Here is a 22,421-nt window from a genome sequence, read left to right as displayed (position 1 = left end):
CCCTTCCCCCCCCCCCCCTCCCCCCCCTAAACAGCAGCAGAAGCCTCGGTGTCCCTTTTGGGACCAAGGTCAACTTTCAGAGTGTGACCCACAACAAACTTTTTCCAATAGCTTTCTCATCTAAGCCTAAAATTAAAATAAGCAATGTTCCATTTGTGTCCAGATGAAATCCTTGCAGAAGAGGAAGAAAAGTGCAGTCTGCCAAGACAAGTGAGTTTGAAAGTGAAACATAAAATAAAGGATAAGAGGAACTTCTTGGCAAAGCAAAATTGTCCACCAACCTCAATTAAATCTCTCCCTCCCAAGGGCAGTTCTCACTTTATGTGCAGCACCCCAAACTTTCTGTTGAAGGAGGCCATCGTTCAAAGACCTAGCAAAAGGGAAAATTTGAGCAGTGAGAAAATAGCTTAAACATTCAGAAGTTATTCCCGTTGTTTCAAGCGATGGACTATTTAGCAAAGAGCTGAATAACCTTTTTTGCTGATTCATCAGAAAATCAGGACTTGAGCCTGCAGCCAACAATTTGGATCAGACTACCAAACTTTGTGCGACAGAAATAGTCTTTCCTACAGGCTAATACGGCAAACTTGTCACTGAAGGACTGGGCTCTGGTAGAGTAAAATGCCACGCAACAAAAGTAAGATTCTTGTTTGAAGACTGAGCGCCTCAAAGCAAACTGGCAGTGAAGTCCAGAGCACAGGCCAGGCTGGTAGCCAGCTTCTCCAGGTTTCTTTCGGCTTTAATTACTAATGCAGAATGAGTAGCTTTTTTCTGCTTTCTTCTCCATGCCCTCCTGCCCAGCTGTTTTCCAAAGGCACCAGCACACAGGCTGCTTTCCCCAGTCTCCTGTGAACTGCAGTAACAGAAGCAGGGCTTTTACCCTCTGTTTCTGCTTGAAAAGAAGCTGAGGAGGTGGTTACAAAGCAGATCTAAGCAGACATCAGGATTTCCAAGGGAGACTGCGAGTCTTCTATTGCAACAGACTTGTTGCAAAGGGGTCGAAGGTGTTAAGCTGCAGCAGTCCCTGCTGCTGCAGTTATGCTACAGTTTGTTTCATAGGCAAAGCAGGGAGGAAGCACTGTTGTTTAGTACGTTATTTCTACCCCCAATTTTTTTATTTTTCAGTTTCCCCAGAGTGGCCCAAAGCCACCTAATATGCTTTCCATCGGCAGCAGAGGTGACTGTGCACCATGTTGGACCTGAAGGTAGTGATGTGGTGTGGAAGTGGGACTCCTGCCAGAAGAATTGCTTGGTTTTCTGGAGATGGCTCTTACACTTCAGCATGTCCAGGGCTCATTAATGTTACTTGTGTATGTGTGAGAACAGAAGTCTCTTCTGCCACATCTGCATTACCAGTGTTAGAGCATCTCAGGCTTACTCCAGGTGTGCTCAGTTCATGCCAGGAGGTGTAGCTATGCAGAGCCGTGCCCTGCTCCTAAGTACAGAAAGCTTGAGCTAGATCTAGGTCTTCTTTACAGTGCAGAGCAATTTCTCTTTTATGTTTTTCTGAAGCATAGTGTTCCTTCTTGGGCTGGTTAGCTGATTTACAGTCCAATCATAGGCCTCCATCCCTGAATGACTCAGTAATTTGTTATTTTTAGATCTATAAAGTAGACCTCTCCTAGCTAACTAAGGTGGATGTGAGCACAGGCAAGTGATCTGGAGTGCTTATGCTGACCTTGCAGTACTCTTGCCTCGGGGAAGGCAGGGCTCAGACCCAACCGTCCCGTCCTGACGCAGGTGAGCTCCCTGGTTCTGCAGAGCAGGAACTGCCCTTTTCCTCTGCATGGTCCCATCCCGGCTTTGGTTTTCTGCACAGTCTCACTGCTCTGGTTAGAGGGAGAAGTGCATCATGCTTACATCTTCATCTGAGTATGAAAGAGAAGATCTCAGTTTTCTCTGGGATGCCATTGCTGCATAAGCACTCCTCAAGGTAATAACCAAGTGACCATTAGGAAACAGACACATTTGAGTTCTGTACATAGTTGTGTATTTTCTTTCCTTTTTGATGGAAACAGCTATGGAAACTTCAGTCGTCGGATTCTGTTGTCCTTTTATAAATAAGAACAGTAAACTTCCTCCATGCTTTGCCTACAAATTTCCTTTTTTAGAGTTGTAAAATCCACAGACCCAGACTCTGTGCTTTGCAGCGTCTTAATTGGAAAGTCCATGAAATTTTCTGTTGGCACTCAGAGTTGTTGTGCATTAAATATCTTGCGCCATCAGGGGATTCGCCTGTTAGGTTTACACTTTAATTTTCTTTACTAACCAGAGCTTTCCTGGAAATGTCACATCTGGCAATCATCTCAGCAGTGCAGTGTCATCTTCCCCACCATCTGCCCTAACATGCTGATTAACTGATCCTGTAAGCCTCTGAGTCTGCACAGAATTGAAATGACCAGTGCTGCGGGGGTGCATCTTACTCTTCTGAGAAGCCTCCTCTTCATGGAGAAGCCTCCTGATTTTTATGCGTGGTAGACTGTTAAGTCTCTGGCTCTGTGGCAGGTAGGAGCATAGGTACACGTGAAATTCCTGCAGTCATATAAAGACCAGGCTCTGGGACTGCGAGGCTGTAAATGGGAACTGCTTAAAAGATTTGCCAATTCTGCATGTACTAAAGCAGTAAGTCTTACGCAGTTGTCATCTCCAGTTATGAATGTTGTCATCAGTCACGAGGTACTCATTTGTCAGTGAGACAGAACTCATGGTTTAGATACTTTTGGCTCTTAATGAAAACACATGGACAGAGTGTGACCATAGTACACACTGACGCCAGGGCAGGCAGAGCTGAAGCAGAGAGCTGGAGTTGATCTCCAGTATGAAGCAAATTGTAGGACAGTTTTGATTGCATGTTTGTTGCATGTTTGGGTTTTGATTGCATGTTTATTATTCCCTATTTGAAAGGCTTGATTTGAATTGAGAGTCTGACTTGAAAAATTCCAGCTTGCTTAAAAGGGGTTCTCAGTGCTTTCTAACACTCAGTTCCTTTCCTGGGGTCTCATATCAGATCATGAGTTGCTCTTGTGCAGCCTAGAAATGGGGCTTTGATGTTGTAAAGTAGATATATCACTTAGTTTGGATCATAGTTGTTTGGATATCCTTTCCCATCCCTCCTCCTGCTGCTGCCCCCCCAAAAAAAACCCCAGAGAATGTTTTGAAACAGGAAGTGAAGCATCTTGTTCTTGTCAACCCTGGTAACATTAAAAGAAAGCTGTCTTGTGTAATGTGCATATGGCAGGGCTGGCTGTTACTTCTCAGCTGAGTGTAAAGATACATTGAACAACACGTGCATTGCAAATTACTGCTGCCTGTCCTTACTTTTCAACTTTGTGTAATGGACTTCTGGAAGTAAGCACTTCTGGGTTTGATGTTGGATGAGTGAATGTTTAACAAACTGTGTTTTGTACTGACTTTGTTTCTCTGAAGAAAACAATACTAGTACCATATTTATGACTACTGTAGAATATTATGTAAATAATTTATACTGAGTAATTCAGAATAACAATGTAAGCAGGTTGATGTTGCAGTTGATTTCCACCGGTTGCATTAATGGGGGTCCAGGTTTGCTTTAGGAAGGCTGATTGGCTTTTTAGTGACACAGTGAAGACTAGAGCCCGATACTCCAAGGAACATCGCACGCCTGTTCTCTGCATGGGCAGGCTTCATGTTAATCCCTAGTTGCTGTTCCTAGTCCCGTGACTTTTCAGAGCAATACGCACTGAAACTTCATGAGATGTTCTTAGAACAATTTTTGTTTGGCTCTACCAGAATGAGAGTACGGAAAAGTTGTTAAACACAGTCTGCCTTTGAACGGAATCTTAAATTCATTCTTTCTAGAGGGGAAGTTTCTTTAGGTTGAAGTCAAAAGTTGCTATTTAGTTCTTGCAAAGTCAAGGGTTGTTTTATGTGCTTTGCAAAATATTTCTGGGGAGTTGAACCCAAAGTATTTTAAAATAAATTGAATGGGATCTTTGGATGGGCAGTGTGACCCTGCTGCTCAGGCTTGCAGTTTAATGCTGTAACTCATTTTATTGCCCAGAAGGAAATAAAGATAACTGTGTTTGCCTTTAATAGTGAGTGAAGAACAGAATTTTGTATGTGTGTTTAATGTATTGATGTAAAGGAGGAAAAGCTTAAAAACAACCCTCAAAATGCACCTTTTCACGTTAAATGTTCAAAGCTGTACCAGTGGCTTTAAATAGCCATCCTGTGTTCAGTCTGGTTAGTGACATCTCCTTTCTCCCTCTTGCTTCACTTTTATCTGTTGTATTATTTTTCCATTTTGTTTATTGTTTGGGGCTTCTGATGACTATCATTGTACCTGAAACGCAGTACAAACTAAACAAAACACTTCACATATTATCAAGTTCGTTACTTAATTTGAACAGAGTGTTTCCACTGTATAGTTCTAGCAGACTATTGGCAGTGGAGTTTATCAAAAGGCTATGTGTGTGAGTAGTTTTATAGAGATGTAGTGGTAAAACAGACATATATGTTTAATATGCTCACATGCTCTTTTTGTCCAAAATCTAGTCTCTTGATTATTTAAAACTTGATCATATTCTGATAGAAACATAAAATTGCTGAACTAACTCAAACCAATATACTAATTAACTGTGAAATCATTTTTTATCGTGGTCAGGAGTCATTGCTTAGGAAGAAAATAATAAAAAGGAAGGCAGATAGAGTGGTGCCCACTCTGGTGGTGCTCTCACTGTAAAGCACTCGCTGGTTTATAGACATCCAGAGCTCCAGGCTGTGCATGGAACCAGGATGTTTTATTGCCCTGATATATCCAGGATCTTGTTTACATATATGTTTTTTGCAAAGCTTGTTACCTTCTTCAACAGGAAAGGGGAAGACACAAAATGAAACATGTAAGTCCCTGTGAACAAGCCAGTCCTAGTATGTATACCTTAAAAATGGCTTATAATGGAAGTAGTTACCAAGACTTCAGTTGGGGGTAGAATTTTCATTTCAAGCAATACACAATGCAGATATAAACCCAAGTTAAGAGAATGCTCTTTCCCATTTAGCTGATCCTAGGGAAGGACATACCTGGTGTGCTTGGAGCAGCTGCTTCTCTCCTGCGGATCAGGCTGGAGTGGGAGCAGCAGTGGGCCTTGGTGCTGCTCCCGTGCAGAGAAGCTTCAGCGAGCTCTAGCCACCGCAGTTTTTGAGCAGTAGAAGCAGAACACCACTTGCTGGGGGACCAGAAGTGAAGTGTCACTGGTCTTCCTCTCTGAAGATCATGAGTAGCCAGTGTATATTGGAACAGAATGTCAACTCTAAGCAGGCAGAGTCATCTCGAACACCAGTTGAAGTGCTGAAATGTGTGGATGCTATGTGGTTTCTCTCTGAAAAGTTGTGCGGGTCTCACGATGCAGCGGACAGTTCAAGCTTCATAGCCATTGGTATGAAATTGTTTTAAAAATGGTAATATGCTGAAAGGTAACAGGATCCAAGGGTGGGCAACTTTGGGAATGACTTTTTCATACTTTATATTTTGAAATTATGTCATTGTAGGATTGCCTAATGGCATGGCTGTACTTTTTGGTTTGAAATGTCATTCTTGGTTAAAACTTGTTAGAATTGTTAAACTAGATCTACGTACGTCAGTCACAATGCTGCCTCCAGTAAAAGATTCAAGTGTGCAGCTCTCCATGAGTATGTGAAGTCCCAAAAGAAAGAGGAATGTTTTCAAGTATAAGCTGCCATTCTGTGATGGATTAAACGTTGCAGCACAGATAATTTTTTGCGTGCTTCAGAGAGAAGTAAGCAGTTGTCCGGGGCAGAGGATTAAGAGCTTAAAGGACGGGTAGGATGTCTGAGCTCTGTGTACAGTTTCACCCCGTTGGAATGACTCTAGACAGCAGGGCAAACTGAATGGTCACTTTGTTATGCAAACATGGATATTTTTCCAAAATGCCAGCCAAATTTAATATTTAAGGATCTAAAGATACAGCTGCTACTAACTTCTTCTGACTATTAACCTTCTTATAGGTCTGTGCCCCATTATCAAAACCTTCTAATGAAGTAGTCAGTACTTCCAACCCTACTAAATGTGAAAACACATAGACTGTATTATATCTGTGGCCAAGCTCTGTGAATTGATAAAACCAGGATGAACAAGATAAATATTTTTATAGAATAATCCCACTAGAAGGCATGCTAATTACAAAAGTATTGGAGGACTTCTGGATTTTGTTTTTTACCCTATCAAAGCTGCCGGCAAATACTTTCTGCCTAGTTTTGTTTTGCTGACGGGTAGATGTCTATGCGTCATTGTTGAATGGCCTTCAGAGGCCTTACAAGGATCTGTCTGAAACTTAGGCATCAGGTCTTTGGCCATATTCAGATGGCACCGCTGTCGCTCACAATGCAAACATTTTGCCTTACAGGGAGAGTGGCACAGGGCCCACTGGGGAGAGCTGAGGAATGGGGCTGACACACATTTGAATAGGCCCAATCACGGTTGTACTAGTTACGCAATTATGATTGCTTAATTCATGAGATTCTGGTGTGCGTCAATACAAAGATACATTTTTAGAACTTTTGGGGTTCTAGTTTCCTTTTTTAAGATGCCTAGGAAGCTGCAGTGGTGGAAAGCCACAGTAAAGGTTATTGCTAGAGAAACCTCAAAAGTCAAGGGCATAATATACATAGTGACAAAAATCTTGCACAGTTAGCAGTCTGGAGCTGTCTCTAAGTACACTTCTTCCACAGTAACCCCATGGCATGGAGAATTCTGACTGGGCTACTCAACTGCAATGTAATGCAAAGCTTCCTAAATGAAAAAAAATCACAAACGTACATGAATTGTGTGCTCCTTGCATTCTTGGGTCTGATCTGCTGTTGTGCCTCCACCTGGAAAACCATTTTTCACGTATAGCGTCCTATAAAAAATGGGAGTCTCAGACTGCACAACCAAAATGTACCTATGTTTCTGTCCTGATCTGGTTCTCTGAAATGACAGCGATAGATCAGGGCCTGAGACGTTTCCTACAAACTTTATTGTACCTTTTTCTTTCAAGAAGAACTTTTAAGGACGAAAATTCCATGTCAAATCCAGACAAGTTAAATATAGTTATCTGGTATTTGGGGACTAGGATATTGTTTTATAATTTATTTGTAGCCCTGGGAAAATATTTCACAAACAGTGTCTTCAAAGAACTGTTGTATATGTAAGCGCATATATAAACCAGTGATAAAGGATTATCACAGATACATCCTGTCAAGATAAAGTAAACTTATTTTGGGGTTGATTTTACAGTGAAGTGTTATATGTATCCAAGTTGTCAGGCTTCAGAGCAGAGCCTCGTCCTGGCTGGCCTGTGTGCTGGGAGTGCGCAGCTGCATCTTCCCTTTCTGGCGCGGGATTTCATATGGATGCCCCACTGATCCTTTGGGGGACCACACTTTCCAGAAACTACTGGTTGCTTTATCTCTTTGGTCCCCTGGAAAGGGTATCTTTAGGCCATTCTTTGAAGGGCATCGCCCCAGCTGCAGTTGCTTTGGGTAATAGATTTTTTTGGTATAAAATTCTTACCAGAGAACAGCAGTACTGTTTCTCCTAGGAGGAAATCCTATGTAAACGCAGACTTTAGTTAAAAAATAAGTGGGTAGTGAGAAAGCATAGTATGTGTGTATGTGCATCCTGTAAGGAGAGTATGCAGCATGCTAGAAGAGATGTAGGTAGCCATCTGGTCATGTTTTCAGCCATCGCTGAGCTTCACTACTTGGTGTGCAGGCTCCACCATTATGCGAGGTGAGAATCCTGAATCCTGTATGCCTGGTCTGCAGTCTCCTCACCTGTCCTTTGTGTCCCTGGTTAGGGATAAACAGGGATGTTTCCACTGAAGTAGCTCTTTGGGCTTTGCTGGAGTTGGGTAGGAAGTCCACCATCCACCTGGAAAAAGGTTGTGATTCTGGGAGGGGAAGCTTTCTTGCTCTGTATATATATGATGAATCCTATAGAGTGTGTATGTGTACATATGTTATGTATAGAAATACTCTGCTATACTATGTCTCTAAAATACTGTCTGGTAGTCAGGATATTTGAATTTAATCTTAGGAGGTGTGTGCTTGTTCTGTGATCTGCTTGTGATAGGAGTTAGCTCAGTGAAGTGTATGTGGGACAGTCAGTTGTCTGTTTACGGTAATGAGGAGCTGGAGCACTGCTGAGAATGGAAGAACCTGGATGAAACCAGGCATCAGGGAGCCTGGTGGAAACGCATAGCTTGGTTGTGGTTGAGCAGCCTTAAGTCTAGGAGGCTTATGAGCATCAGTTCCAACGGTGCAAGCGGTGACGGTTTCTGAGCAGTGGTGGGCAACAAAGACGGGAAGAGCCATCTTCATCTGTAGCACAGTTATTCTGCAAATATCCTATCCTCTAGTAATGGGCTTGACTGTAGTTCCATCTGGTAAGGGATGTAATCGTTCACAGTTTGACTGCAGAGTCTAGCATCTCTCTCCAGGCAGGTTAGGGGTTGGGGTTACGGTTAGACCTAGGTTAGACCAAGAAGGTCTGCATGCCTTCTTGCAAGACAAAAAATGGTTTTGAGTAAATCAAGATAGGCTTTATCTTGTACGCAGAAAAATTCAGCTCAAAAGATTAATACTGGAGAAGGCTATAAGACAGTAAAAATATGATACCTATCTATCTTGCATGCGGAGCCCATGGAGCACATCAGGGAACGTGCAGTAGCATGAGCCACCTGCCTTAGCCTTGCAGCGGGGTAATGTGCATGTGGAGGGGGGGGCACAAAGTGGGGTGGGAAAAAGTTGCAGCCTCGTAAATAAATGATCTTGTTATTGGAAGATTTTGTGTAGCAATCTCCCTTAGTGGAAAAGACAAGCTGTGTGTACCTGCTTGTTCCTGTAGCCGTGTGGGTGTTGCAAAGGTGTTAAAAGGGGAATAGCTGCAAAGCAGAGACCGGGGTGGTGGGGGCGGTGTGTGTGTGTGAATTTAACATGGTAATTATCTAGCACAATTTAACAAGCCATAAACCCTTCTGTGATTTACTGTTACTTGAGTTGTAAAAGGGAGACCAGAAGCACTCGTTCTTGGCTTTCTTTAACCATGTAAGACCTAATAAGAGAGTCTTTGGTTATTAATGTCTGTGCGTACATAACTGATCCTGCAGTCCTAAGTATTACCGTTTCACAAAACGAACCCAGTATGCTGTTCCATTTAATTTGGTGCTTACGAGAATTTAAACTATGCAACCCAGTCCCAAAAATGGTTCTCTTAATATGGTTTTGTATGTGCATAGACCCCTAAGAGTACAAAATGGCAAATTTGATCCCAGAACTAGTATTTGAGATTGTGGGTGAACATAGTTTTCTACAGAGCTGATTGGAAAACAGGGTTTATTCTGTGGTATTTTAGCCATTTAAAATATTTTTTTTAAAGTAGGATAAATATCCAAAATATCCTGTCTTCCTTTCCAGAAATAGTCCCTCCTGAACAATATAAGTAGTTTTATAATACTTGCATTAATCCAAATATATAATCCAAATATTATAATACTTACACTTCAACTTTTTCATTATGCATAAAACAGAATCGAAAACTAAACTAACAGTGTTTAAAAAAAAAAAAAAACAACCACCCTCGTTTCTGTAGAAAACTTCATCAAAGGTGTTCTCATGCAGTATTTTATCTTATTTGAATGCTGCATTTTCAGGATTTTCTTCTCAAACAATTTTTTTCTATGTTAAAAGGAAATTCCTTATATGAATAAGGCACTTGATGATGGACTATTGCCATCTTCTGTTTGTTCAATTGCACTACATTGCATAAGATATATATAAAAATTAATTGCTCAAAACACCCGTCAGCTCCTTACAATCTACACTTTTTAAAGTTGGCTGTTTATTTTTTGTATGAGCAGCTTTTACTCTAAACAAATCTGATTTAATCCCTGGTGAAGTACAGGACAAAATGATTCATGTAAACATTGTTCCGTTCACAGCATTAAATACAAACACATCCTTGTAGCCTTGAGTGGCCAAATATATCCTCCCTGCTGATTTCTTCAGTCACACTGAGGATGTCTGGGGAGGTTGCAGAGCGAAGGGAGGAGGTGTCGGGGCTGTGCAGTGCCACATACATGCCTGGGGCCGCCCGTGCTCTGCTCGGTGGGTGAACCGCGTGCCCAGGCTGTTCTTTAAATGCTGTGAATTCAGGGTGATCTCCGCTGCTAAAGGTGACTGAATTCATGCTCCTGGGGGACGGTTCCCTGCCTCCCCGCCCCTCTGCAAATCCTTCTCCCAGCCCCTGGGGAGCTCATCCCTGGGGAGCCTCCGCCTACCCTGTCCCTGTCTTCTTGGCTGGGCCCCTGGCTGAGCTGCTCTGAGCTCCCCAGGGAGTGTGGGAGGCACCGGGGGCACGTGCCTGCACCATTCGGTTGGAGATGGCCTTCTTTGTAGAGTGCAGCTGTCAAAGGAAGAGGAACTTGTTCTTCTGCCTCTGCCTTACCCTGAGAGGTCCCCACACCATGTCCCGGGGTGGAGGAGCTGCTGGAGCCGCCTTGGACCCTGTTGTGGCTCTCACTGCCCTGTTGGCGTGGGTGCCCCGGCCAGCTCAGCTGCCTGCCCTGCACCACCAGGATGAGCTGGTGCAAAACCAGCTCAGGAACGTTTGCACAAGCGGTTGTGACAAGCGGTTTTGGTTTCTTCTGCCCTTGGTATAAACAAATCTGGAGTGCTGTTGACTGTTCGTGTTGTGCGAAGCCTGCCGGGATCTCATTGAAATGACTTGAGGTGTCCCAGTCAGTATTAGCTCTGGTGGGTACTCTCCAGGACTTGGTTTCTTATTTTAGATAATGTAGTTGTTAGTCAACACTTTCTCATGCAGCAGCTGCTGTGTTGGTCTTTTATTATTCCTTTTTCTTGCCTTGATTTTGGATGCTCTTCTGTAATATCTCTTCTACTCTGGTTGTGTGTACCACAGTGTAAACTAATACCCTGAAGGTGTTGCCTGAACTGCTCTCCAAAAATGAATTTCACCTGCTTATCGCACGCAATGATTGTTTCCAAGAGTTGAAAGCAGCCAAAGTTATAAATAATTTTGAACAAAAAATTCCTAATGCTTTAAGTCTTATTCCTGTTGTATTAAGCAAGCATAGAAGGTGCAGGGAAACTGAATTTTCAGCTTGATGTTGATTGCTCAGTCTTGTCATGTGTGAGTCTGTCAGGGGACATTTTTTGTTGTTTCCTCACTTAGAATGAGATAAATGGGAATTAAAAGCCATTTTTTAATGGTCTTTTACTTTCTCTTTTTTTTTTTTTTGAGAAGAGACTTAAACTAGGATTGTGTTTGAATTTTTATGTTTGGTATTTTGAAATGGGTGAGTAGTGCTCTGGTAGGTTTGTGGACAAGATGTGTGTCCACATCTGTGGACAAGACGGTGCTGCCAGCACCACAAAGACCCGAGAGGAAAAGCCAAGACACTTACAGCTGGCAATGAAGTGCCACTTCTGCAGATGAGCCCTGTGGCTGCCCTGCCCCAGCAGCTGCCTGCCCATGGGTGCACCGAGGGTCTCCGCAGGAGTGTGTGCCGCCTCCTCCCCTCTCCTTCACCTGCCGCATGCCCCCTCAGCGGCCATGTGCCAGACCCTGGTGGGGCCGTGCCGCAGTGCAGGGGGTGACACTGTGGCCGGTCCTGTGACTGCATGCCCGTGCATCCCCTGTGTTAGTCAGCTCAGCGGTAGGTGGGGTGAAACGTGCTGTCCTCTTACGGCAGAGCTCTTCACCTGGGCCGGTAAAAATGGGCAGAAACAAAGGCTGTACAGCAAATGCGAAGCCCAGGGAACTGTTGACTTGCCTTGTTGGATCCTGCTCCAAGGCCAGAGCTTGTCCATCTCAGCTGGGAGGCCGTAGGTTGCTTTCTGAGCTGAGGCATCCTTAGCTTCTTTTGGTTGGTTGGGTGGGTTTTTTACAGCCAAAACAACCCCCAAAACCCCTCTAAGTGAACCTGATCTCTGTCTGGATTTAAGCTTTTGACATTTGAAATGAACGTTAAGTATGCTGAAACAAAAAAGCGGTACGTGTCTGCACGTTCCTTAATGAACTTCCATGGTCAGATACTCAAAGATACGTTTTATTTACATGATATACAAATATTCTCACAAATTAGCAAAAGTCTCTGTGTGGGTGACTTCAGACATCGGTGTATTCATGGTATATGCGCACTTCTGATCTTCTAATGCTCTGAAGTGATCTAATACTCTCACTCCTGGTTCGCATATTTGATTTTCTGAACAGCCTTCGTGAGAATGATCTACACATGAAAAAGTAAATTATTGGATCCAGACAGACATTACACGCAGATAGGAACAGTGTCATTTCCTTACAATAATATAAGATTTTATGTGCAGAGTCATCTAAAATTTTATCTAGATGGCTAAAAGTAAAGGGTATTCTGCACAAATGATATGGCAGAAAGCAAGTGAAAAATACAGCCACAACAACCCTTATACTTTGATTATGCTTTCGCTTTCTGCTTGATGAGCTAATAAATTGTTTGCTTGATTTATAAATGTACCTGGATATCGCAATATAACATCCTATCAGTACTATCAGCACCACTACAAACATGCAGGTGTTGATGTAAATGACAGCCGTGTGCCACTTCACTCCCAAGGGGGACTTCAGCTTTATGCAGTCGTCTATGTTTTTCTTTGTCGGGTAGCCGTTTGTAAGAATCAGGTTTGGCAAAGCTAGGAAAGCCATTACAACCCAAACGCAGGCAGATAAGATCTTGGTGAAGGTGATGCTGTACATCCTGGAGTCTCCGAAAGGCTTCACTACTTTCAGGTAGCGGTCGATGCTGATGAGTCCGAGGAACACAATCGTGGTGTACATGTTTGCGTAAAACAGAACGGTGGTGTATCGGCACAGGAAAGAGTTGAAGTGCCATGGTCCCAGCTGCGAGTCCTGGATTATCTTGAATGGGAACGTCAGTGTCATGAGAAGGTCTGCAACCACGATGTTTTTGAGGTAAAATATAAAACTTGTTTTATTTCTGATGTGGAAAAAAATCCATACTGCTAGGCCATTCAGCAAGATGCTAGCCAGGAAAATGATGAGGTAAAGCACAGGCAAGACGATGGTGGTGAATTCGTTGTGTGTGGAGTTCCTGAGCAAGCCTGCTGTGGAGTTGGGTGAGGTACTGTTGTCTTGGCTCAGACGATCATCTGTGGGAATGAGGGAAAACAAGTTTAAAGTACGTTTCTAGTGTTTTACAAATGGGGCCGTTTTAGAACTGTCCTCTAGAAAATGTCCTATCTCTGGGCAATTCCAGAGGCAGCTCGGATTAACCAGCCCAGAAAACCCGAGTTTAAAACAGTGCTTCTAAGTATTGCACGTGTCAAAATAAGTGTGCCTGTGGCTTGCTAGCCTCTGAGCACGTCTGTGCTTCCTGCTGAAATATAAAAGTGCTTCTGCAAATAGTTTGACAGGAAGAAAACGCAGGATGTGAGTGCGTGTATATTCCCGAGGTTCCCATACTACTCATGAGCTCCCTGCCTGCCCTTGCTGCTGCCCTGTGGGTGAGGAGACCGGAAAGCCCAGCTTGGTGGGGTGAATGCTGCATGGCGATGGGCAGCAGCGCAGCCCTTATGTTGCTGAACATACTTTGAGTTTGGGCTGTTGGAATGACCTGTTAGGTGAGGCCCAGGTCGGGCGCTGTGCAGCGTGCGTGGGGCCAGTCCCTGCCTCGCGGCCACGCTGGTGACATCCTCCCTCTCTGCGGCACGGTGCAGTGCCTGCTGGGGTGTGCTCCACAGATGTGGCGGTTACGCCTGGTTTTGGGGGGCTCTGGTTGGCGCTGGCTGCTGAAGCAGTGGTGAGCCAGGGTAAGGCGGGTGCAGGCCGGAGCAGTGCTGGGGTGGGGGGAGCAGCAGGGCCTGGCCAGCCTTGCAGAAGGGGGCGTTAGTGCAAGTAAACATTTTGCAGTATTTGAAGAAGATTTAATAGCCTGGAAATTCTCTGTAGAGAGAACCAGTGAAATGTGAGAAGGATTTGAGTTCCCTTAATCCACCCGCCATCCAAGCGGAGCTGGGTGCTCCCCACGTTGCAGGCTGAGGTCTGCAGTGCCCGTCGCTGGTCTTGTGTAGGGGTGTGGGCAAATGCAGCTGCATACCAGCATGTTGGGAACAAACTGTTAATCAAAATTACAGGGTGTCAGCTCTTGGCTGTCTTGACAGAATGCAACTTGTGAGCTGAGATGATCTGTTTATCAAGAGATAGGACTCTGGAGAGGCTCTTTGGGCCTATTAAAGTGCTACTTTAAAACTTAGCTTACTTAAATGTATTTAAAAATCAGTCTCCGTGGATTTTAAGATTTCATGTGTAAATGTTTGCGAAAAAACTTCAGACTTATAAATTCTCTCATAAAACTATAGCACATTTTATTTCATATTGTTTATACCCTGAACTTGGCTGGTGTGGTAAACCAGGACTGACACCCATGGGGGCAGCACTTGGCAGTATTTAGACAGCCTTTTCTGAAATGACTTATTTCTTTAAAATGTTGGTGGGAGCTGATAGTAATACAATAAACACTTCTCAATCACTTAAATTTTCAACATTATTTTACCTGGCAGTTTTCCATAAGACAAATTGTACCCCATCATTTGCATTGCTGTAGGTTTTCAGCTGAAATGCTTTTCAGGAGTCCCAATGGCAGCTGTAGATCCAGGATGCGGCATGGGCTGTGCCAGCTTTACATTCTGGGGAAAATAAATTGCAATTAAAACCAAAGCAAAACAGAAGACCCCAGCTTTCTCTCCCCAGTGTGGAGAGGAGCTTTGGGAAGTGAGCTTCCTCCAGAATTCCCAAGGAAAGGGCTGAGGTGTGCTGATGGTTGATCTCTGGATACTGCACAGCTGTTCTGCTATTGCGATCTTCATTGTCACATCTTCACTTACAGCTGGGCATCCGCTGCATCGTTGCAGGCAATCCTGCCATGTTAGTTTTTGTAAGCCTATCAATTTCACTGTTAAAACTGTTTCCCTTTCTCCACCTCACTAACAAAGCTGTGCTAGAGCTTTGTTTTGCTATAATATTTAGCAACATTATCCTAATTTCCAGCCTGAATGTCTCCATGGCCACTTTCTGTCTCGTATATTCTTGTACCAGTGCCTTTCATTTAAAGAACCCATCTCCATCTCTGATACTTAGCCCTCTGCATATAGAGGGACGTTTCTCACTGTACTGAGACTTCATTTACTGTGATTAAGCAAGCCTTCATGTGTTTCTGCAAGACTTGAAGATCCCAGCCCTTCTCTGTATCTGATCCAATTAAGATAATCTTCCTTGAATCCCATTGACAAATATTGTGCACTGTTTTACAAATTAAGTTTGGTGGCTGAGTTCCTTATCACCACTGAAACACCTCATGTAACATTTTCTGGCATCTCACTTCCTCAGTTCCTCCTTACATCTGCACCAGGTAGTGGCAAATGGCTGTGCTGGGATTAGCTGTGACACGCTTTCTGTCCCCTCGGTGCTTCACAGGGATCTGTGCTAGTGTGTAACAGGCTTTTTTATTTTCCTTGGCTGCATGATACTGCATTTTTTGTCCCAGCAAACTTAATTTCAAGTTTGTTAACGTCTGTAAAAAATATGTTGGATTTTAACTTAGTAAAACCTGTTTTCCTTATTTTGATTTCTTTCAAAAGTTTGGACTAAACCTTTGCAGAAACCTGGACTGTGACTAGTGACTCTAACAGCCTGGCCAAGAATGTTCTTTTCTTAAATTGATACTAGATTTGATACTCTCCAGGCGGGTATTTCTACACCACCCTATTTGCAAACATACCATCCCAGTTACTGTAGTAGGTGAAGTTTGTCTGACTACCAGAACATACATGCTGGTTGAATGGCTTTATGCCTTTGTTATGATTTGCCACTAGAGCTGGTTTCTTACTCCTTGGTAAAGGCCCTTGACCTTATTCCTGACATCTCTTGCTTGGATGTCCTGTTTGTTTATTTGTGATCTTGGACATTTCAGTGACGGATGCCTGAGAGTGGAATTTTTTTTTAAAGTTTATAATCTCCCACTTCTTGAAGTAAAAAAGTTTCATATGTAATTATGAGAGATGTGTGTATAAATTTATAATGTATCCAGCAAATTGGGGTGAAAATTCTGAGTTCCTGTTCCTTTCTCATGGTTTTGAATGAAGTGCTTCAGAGTATTATGAAGCCAGCCTGCAGGTAATACTGAAAAACTGCAGAATCTAATTTATGCTATGATGACATTATAATGTTTTGACATTGTTCAAAGAAATTTTGACAATACTGATTCGTAAGACTATGTTCCAGATTATTGCTTTACTCTTGCAGTATGCAAACACATTGACTTTTCCATGCTTCACTTTCTGGTTACAAGTTTTTATAGGAAAACTAGCAAAATAGTTCAGATCTCAGCAATTACGCTGGACCTGACTGCCTCTCATGTGGGACTGAATAGTCAATGAAATTACTGAAGCCCTTTCGCAGATCTAAACTTGTTTTATGTGATTTGTTATGAACTGCGTTGAATTGTCACCAGATGGCAGTAAAGCAAATCATTAAATTTTAAAGCATCAGTAAAACTTTTAATTCTGATATTTTAAGCTTTTTGTTGATTTGGCTTCTTGTCTGGCATTGTTTGCTCTGATAATAATTGGGGTCCATAATGAGATTGTTAGGGGTATTTTAGATATTTTGTTTTCTCTTGGTCTGAGAAGCAGTAACCTATCGCTTTTTTTGCTGTTTATAATTTGCAGCTATCCTTTTTTGCCCAGGAGGCACCGAGATCAAAAGAGTATGTGATTTTATGAAAAGATGCATATCTATCTTCTTATGCAAATGAGGTGCTTATTTCCCTGCTTTTCAGAGTTCCTTTTAAGTCTGCGTAATTCCTGGTCCTGGTCCCTGGAAAGTTCCCTGCTCTCAGCTTCTTTAGGCAAGTGCTCTCCCATATCCTCAGTCCAGAGAAGTCAGTAAAGCATCGGTTGTGTTGCCTGAGATTCGAGGCAGTGCGACTGCAGACTCCCGTGTTTCCATGCTGTAACCCTGGGAAACGCTCCAGGGTTTGATGGAGCTGGGCATCAGATCTGTGCTAAATGGACTTATCGTGTACTGTCAGTTACTCCAGGTCCTGAAGGGATTTGCTCTAAATCCTATCAAAAAAGACTCCTGCCTTTTTTCCAACTCTTCATCCGTCGTTTTAGGTGGATGTTGTCACTAAGAGACCGCAAAAATCTAGCACCAGGTAGTATCTGTGAATGCCCCTTCATGTACAGACAGCCCCTACGCTCTCCAAAGGTTCTGTCTCTTGTTTTACATCAGAAAACTGATGGATGTTTTCTGATACTGGTGAGGAAGCTCCCTTGCTGCCGGGTATCTCTGCCTAGCTGTCCTCTGGCCTCTCCCTCTAGCTTGCACTGTTTGCATTCCCATCTGCATCCTGTGCTTTACTGTCAGCAGAGACAGGCCATCCACAACATCTTTAAGACTTTCAAGCCCCAGTTCAGTGTGGATCAAAATCCAATTTCCTTCCTCCTTGTGGGTAGTGTTTTGTTTCTTGGGTACTGTTACTTGAATCCACTGGGTTGTTAGTCTGAATCTTGGGATTTAGCCCATCGTTTTATAGCTGAAAACTACTGCAGAGGATGGACTGCAATCACCTGGACCAAAAATGGCTAAATCACTGTGACAGAAGGCTCTCCCTGGACAGGCAGGTTTCTTACCACCCCAGGGAATGTGTTACAGTCCCCAGTCTCTGATGGGCTCACCTGTGCCTCTTGGGGTTTGATAGTATCAGCACTGCTCCTGTGCTTGCCCTGTAACTAGTCTGCTATCTCCCCAGTCTATGCAAAACGTCTGCTTGCTGAAGCAGCCTGGCTGCTTGGTGGTTGTGCTTGTTGTCCCTTCCAGACGCAGCACATGAAGGCGCTGCATGGGTGACAGGAGCAGCGCAGCATCCCATCTTTTATGCTTTTCAAGTCAGTGTCGCTTACTCTTAGTGAATCCCATATGGGCTTGCTGATTCCTGCCCAGAGTACTGACTGTGGGGGATCCCTGCCACATGCATCTTCTTGGCCAGTGAAGATGTGACCATACTCTAATTGCCTGGGGAAATACAGGTCACCTGGAAGCCATACTGGGAGCTTGCTCGTAGTTCCTGCAGACCAGTTAGGATCAAGCCTCTGAATGGATATCTCTGTGTCATCTTATTCCTGATGGTTTTAATGTTAAAACGTGTTCCAAAAATATCCCAACAAAGTATGGGCTGGAAAAAGAAAGCAGCAAACTCTTCACAGATGTAAACCGTGACAGCTAAACTGCATGAGCAGTGTTCTGCATCCTGCCTTGCTGGCACAGCTGAGCTCAGCAGAGAAACTTTGGTGCATGCATGGGGTGGAGGTTAGGGACAACGCCTGCTGACGGCTGCCCTAATTATGCGCTAAAGACTTTCCCTTATGCTGCTGTAGTTTGAAGCTTTAAAGTCTTAAACAAACAGGTTTGTGCCAGTACAGCAGAGAAGTGCAGGCACGATGGCCCCAGCTGCACAGAGCTGGTCGTGTGACAAAATTTTGGGATACAGAGAGATGATCCTGCTTAGACTCACCAGTCCAAAGGTGTTTCCATAGTTTCTTGCCTAAGTCTATCAGACTAAGGGGTACTGTGGTACACAGAGCACTTGGAGTAGTGTGGCTTCATTATTTACGTGCTAGGGTGGGTGAGCAAGGCTCATTTGAGTCACATCTGGTATATCCTTGTACTCCAGAAGCTTCAATTTTTCTGATAAAGGCCACTATATTGCAGACTCTAGGAGTAGGAAGAAAGTTACCACATACAGAGAATTGTCCCTTTTCCATGGTTCTCTTGGAATGGGAGATGAAGACTGCCTTCTTTCTAAAGAGTATTTTGAGATATTTTTATAGTTGTTCATTGGCTATGCACTCTGATAGTGGCTTTTTTACTTGTTTGAATGTGGTATTTCTGTGCTGGGCAACGTTGGTTTTCCACTCCTTGTCCAGTTTTCCAGACACTTTTCTTCTGACCAGTTTCACCCTAACCAGCTGTCTCATTCTTCCATATATTCTGCTTGGGTGGTTTTGAAGATGCACTAGAAGCTGCTCCTTTATTCAAGTAGCTTTTTAAACCAGAATACTTCTTACTTCTTGCAGTTTATGCACTTGGTCGGTGGTTGTTTTTTTTCTATCATTCCCCTAAAGGCTGTTAACTGCATTAAATGTAAGTTAAGTACGTACTGTTTCACGGATGAGGTAATCTTTTACTGCTAATGTTGATAGACTGGTTTATATGCATGACTGATATAACCTCAGATGAGAAATTAAATAATAGGGTGCATGGCAGACTTCAGTGTCATATGGGTAGGGAATGACTGTATAGTTTTTCTAATGACTAAGGCTTTAAGTTGTCTCACTGTTCAAAGAAATTCTATATCCTCAAATCTAATTGCTCTTTTTTCATCTTATTTACAACTTTTTTAAAACTAGAAAATTCTCTTTGTGAGCTAGACTAGATATTCTAGGTCATAGGGCTGCAGAGTTTTAAGTGATTTTTTTTATTTGAGCACGTAACTTTTTGATATGTAGCCTCTTGCCAGTCAATCTGCATTCATCACCATCAAGTTTGGTGAATGACAGAATTAATGTAAGCAATAGAAATGTGAGGCAGTTTAATAAATTTGCTATTGGCTGGCTACAATTATGTTCTTTTCTGTTGCCCATCAGAACCAAATCACTGAGTTAACTGTAAAGATTTAGGGGAAAAAATCATCAGTGTAGGCTGCAGGGTAAGTGTATGTGTGCATAAAGCTTCTGCAAGCAGACAAGTGGAGCCTGTGTCCCTGCTCTCTTTTTTATTTCAATCCACTCCTATACTGCATCACCTGAGCAAGCCTTAATATTCTATTTTTCCCTGCTTGCATCTATTTATCTTCCTTAGTGCTTTTCCTTGTTCACTAAAAGAGAGCCCAATCCCAATAACTAGGACACTACAAACTTTTCCTTCCCTCAGAGGCCTCTGTTAAAAATTGTCCATCTCCCTTTTGGTAAAAGTGTATGTTAATGTATTGTTAATGCATAGTGGAATAACTTGATATTCCTGTTGGAATTTGTACCTACAGAGAGTGAGTATGTGCCTCTTACTCTCCTGTGCTTTGCACACTTTCTTTTTTTTTTTTGCATTTTTCTAGCTCTCACATCCCCATCCTTGGAACTGTGCTTCTGTACCAGTTGTGCCAAGAGATGCCATGCTGTTGGCAGCAGCGCAAATGGTGACAAAAACTAGTGTAACGCCAGGGTTTGCGTTAGTCAGACTCCTATCCACTGCAAGACCACAGCCACTTGCACTCAGATGTAATCATATACCAAGTATACCGTCTTTCATCTGCGGAGGGGCTGGGAGAGCTGAGGTGGTTCAGCCTGGGCCAGAGATGGCCCAGGGGGCTCCTACAGTCTGCTTGAGTAGCTAGTGGGAGGGAGCCTGGCTCTTTTTTCTTAGTGGTGCCCACTGACCGGACAGGAGGCAGTGGACACAAACTGAGACTCAGGAAATTACATCTGAGCACAAGAAAATGCTTTTTTTTACTGTGTGGGTGGTTAAACATGGGTGCAGGTCGCCCGTGGAGGCTGTGGATCTTCATCCTGGGAGATACCTCCTGACAGGGCATGGCCCTGCAGCCTGGTGTCACTGGCCCTGCCTGGGGTAGGGTGGGGAGCTCCAAGGGTGCCCCTGCCTCAGCCACGCTCTGCTTCAGTGGTAGAGACCTGGGGTGCCTTCTCCTGCGTGCCTGCCAAAGGCTGGTTGAACTAAATGGTGGCGTCCACCACCCTGCGTGTCTGACTCAGCCAGCTGGCACGTGATGGCTGCTTCAAACTGGGAACTGCTTCAACGTGGGGTGGCTGCGGAGAGGGTGAAAATAGCCCTCCGTGGGGCCTTGTGCCTTCGGCTCCCGGTGCCTGCCTTTCTAGGAGTGTGGTGGCGAAGGAGCATATGTGCTAGTTCCCTGTAATGCAGTAACACTGCCATCCTTAACCATCTGAATTGCGCAGAGGTTGAAAAATAAGAACTAGGGTATAACTGTCTTCAGCTGTGGCTTACGGTGCTTGTCTGCTTAGTCATATCCAGAAACAGGAACCATTGCCTCTGCTCAGAAAGCTTCTAGTCTGCTTCAGAATCTAGTACAAAACCCCCTTCTTGGTTTTCAGGTTCCCCCTTGAACTTCCCCCTCAATTCCAGCCTAACTTTTCTCTCACGTGTCTCTGAACAGCACAGCATCCTGGCCCTGGGCAAGCTGCAGTGCAGCTTGCTTCCATGTGCCTTCAGCTGGTGGAGCTGCTTCTCTTGTCTCCAGGATCCTATCCTGTCCCTGCCCTATCCTATCCATTTGTCTTCAATAGAAAACACGTGATGCCAGTGGTTAGGGCGCATACCTCCCCATGGAAGCCTCTGCCGAACGCTGAGCTGAAATCTGTGTTGGTATGCACGTGGGAGAAGCAGTCCCTCCACATCCTCATTGAGACATGCTGCTAACGGAGACTTCCTTCCCCATGGTCATTTTGCCCAAGAGGTGTCTCCAGGAAAAATTATCTGTACACCATTCCTGTAACCGATAGAGCTTCCTGCATGCAGTCACTTACTGAAATTTGGGGTTTAGTCTTTCTTGGTACTTTGTATAGGACAGCTAAAAGTACCATGCATATTTCCAGTGCCTGTGCTAATTTTACCCTGCACCTGAGTAACCAGCTAAATGTGCTCATTTACGCTTTCTACATTGGTCTCTACCCATGCTTTACTGTAGGTATTGCCTGAAATCTCACATTCAGTTTGCACCTGTAACTCAGTTGTTTTACAGTTGCAGGAGAGCCTGAACTGGGTGTAGCAAAATGCTGCAGTAAGCATTAAATAATACTGTTTAATATGCAAAATTCTTAATTTGGGGGCAATATGCCCTTAGGATAACATCATTTCCTCACTTAAAAAATAAAATTATTTGGACATATCTAACTTTCTCAAAGTCACTTTTGGAATATTTTGTCCAAATGTAACCATTAATTTTTTTCTCGTTTCAAGTGAATGATTATGAACCCTTATTTTCACCTATGTGGGATAGCACTGACATGAGACCTTTTTGAAATGCTGCCTGAACTATCAAGTTCTTTCTTTTTTCTGTCTTTTGAACTGTTCCTCATTAAAAGTTCATGGATTAATATTACTTACTTGGAATCAGATTTTCTATGCAGAGGTTGCAAAATCTAGTACATGTTGTTAATCATTACTGTAAGACTGTTTATTTTTTAAACTTATTTGCAGAACCTAAAGATGCATGAATTCTCTTTGCTCTTGAATATGCATCGTAGTTCCTAAGTGATGTTGAAGAAATGCTTTCCAG

The 22,421-nt window shown here is 43.5% G+C and overlaps 2 protein-coding genes across 3 annotated transcripts in view; one reads left to right on the top strand and one right to left on the bottom strand.

Annotated features, from left to right (window-relative positions):
* The window catches only part of MED12L (mediator complex subunit 12 like), a gene marked incomplete at its 3' end in the record, with an annotated part of 113,066 nt that overhangs the window by 66,811 nt on the left and 23,834 nt on the right, over positions 1–22,421 (top strand). The window lies entirely within an intron of this gene.
* On the bottom strand, positions 12,167–14,640 carry GPR87 (G protein-coupled receptor 87). Of its 2 annotated transcripts, none has more exons than XM_019473407.1 (2): positions 14,607–14,640; positions 12,167–13,212 (listed from the first exon to the last, which is right to left on the bottom strand). In XM_019473407.1, the coding sequence occupies exons 1-2, from the start codon at positions 14,638–14,640 to the stop codon at positions 12,167–12,169; spliced, it is 1,080 nt and encodes a 359-aa protein (XP_019328952.1). The 2 variants fall into 2 exon arrangements, with proteins under 2 accessions (XP_019328952.1, XP_009282526.1); XM_009284251.1 differs by having other exon boundaries at positions 12,167–13,203.

Source organism: Aptenodytes forsteri, unplaced genomic scaffold, assembly GCF_000699145.1.
Source record: "Aptenodytes forsteri isolate BGI_AS27 unplaced genomic scaffold, ASM69914v1 Scaffold278, whole genome shotgun sequence".
NCBI classification, from domain to species: Eukaryota; Metazoa; Chordata; class Aves; order Sphenisciformes; family Spheniscidae; genus Aptenodytes; species Aptenodytes forsteri.
Note: the sequence above shows the minus strand (reverse complement) of the source record. Positions and strands in the feature narration are given on the sequence as shown.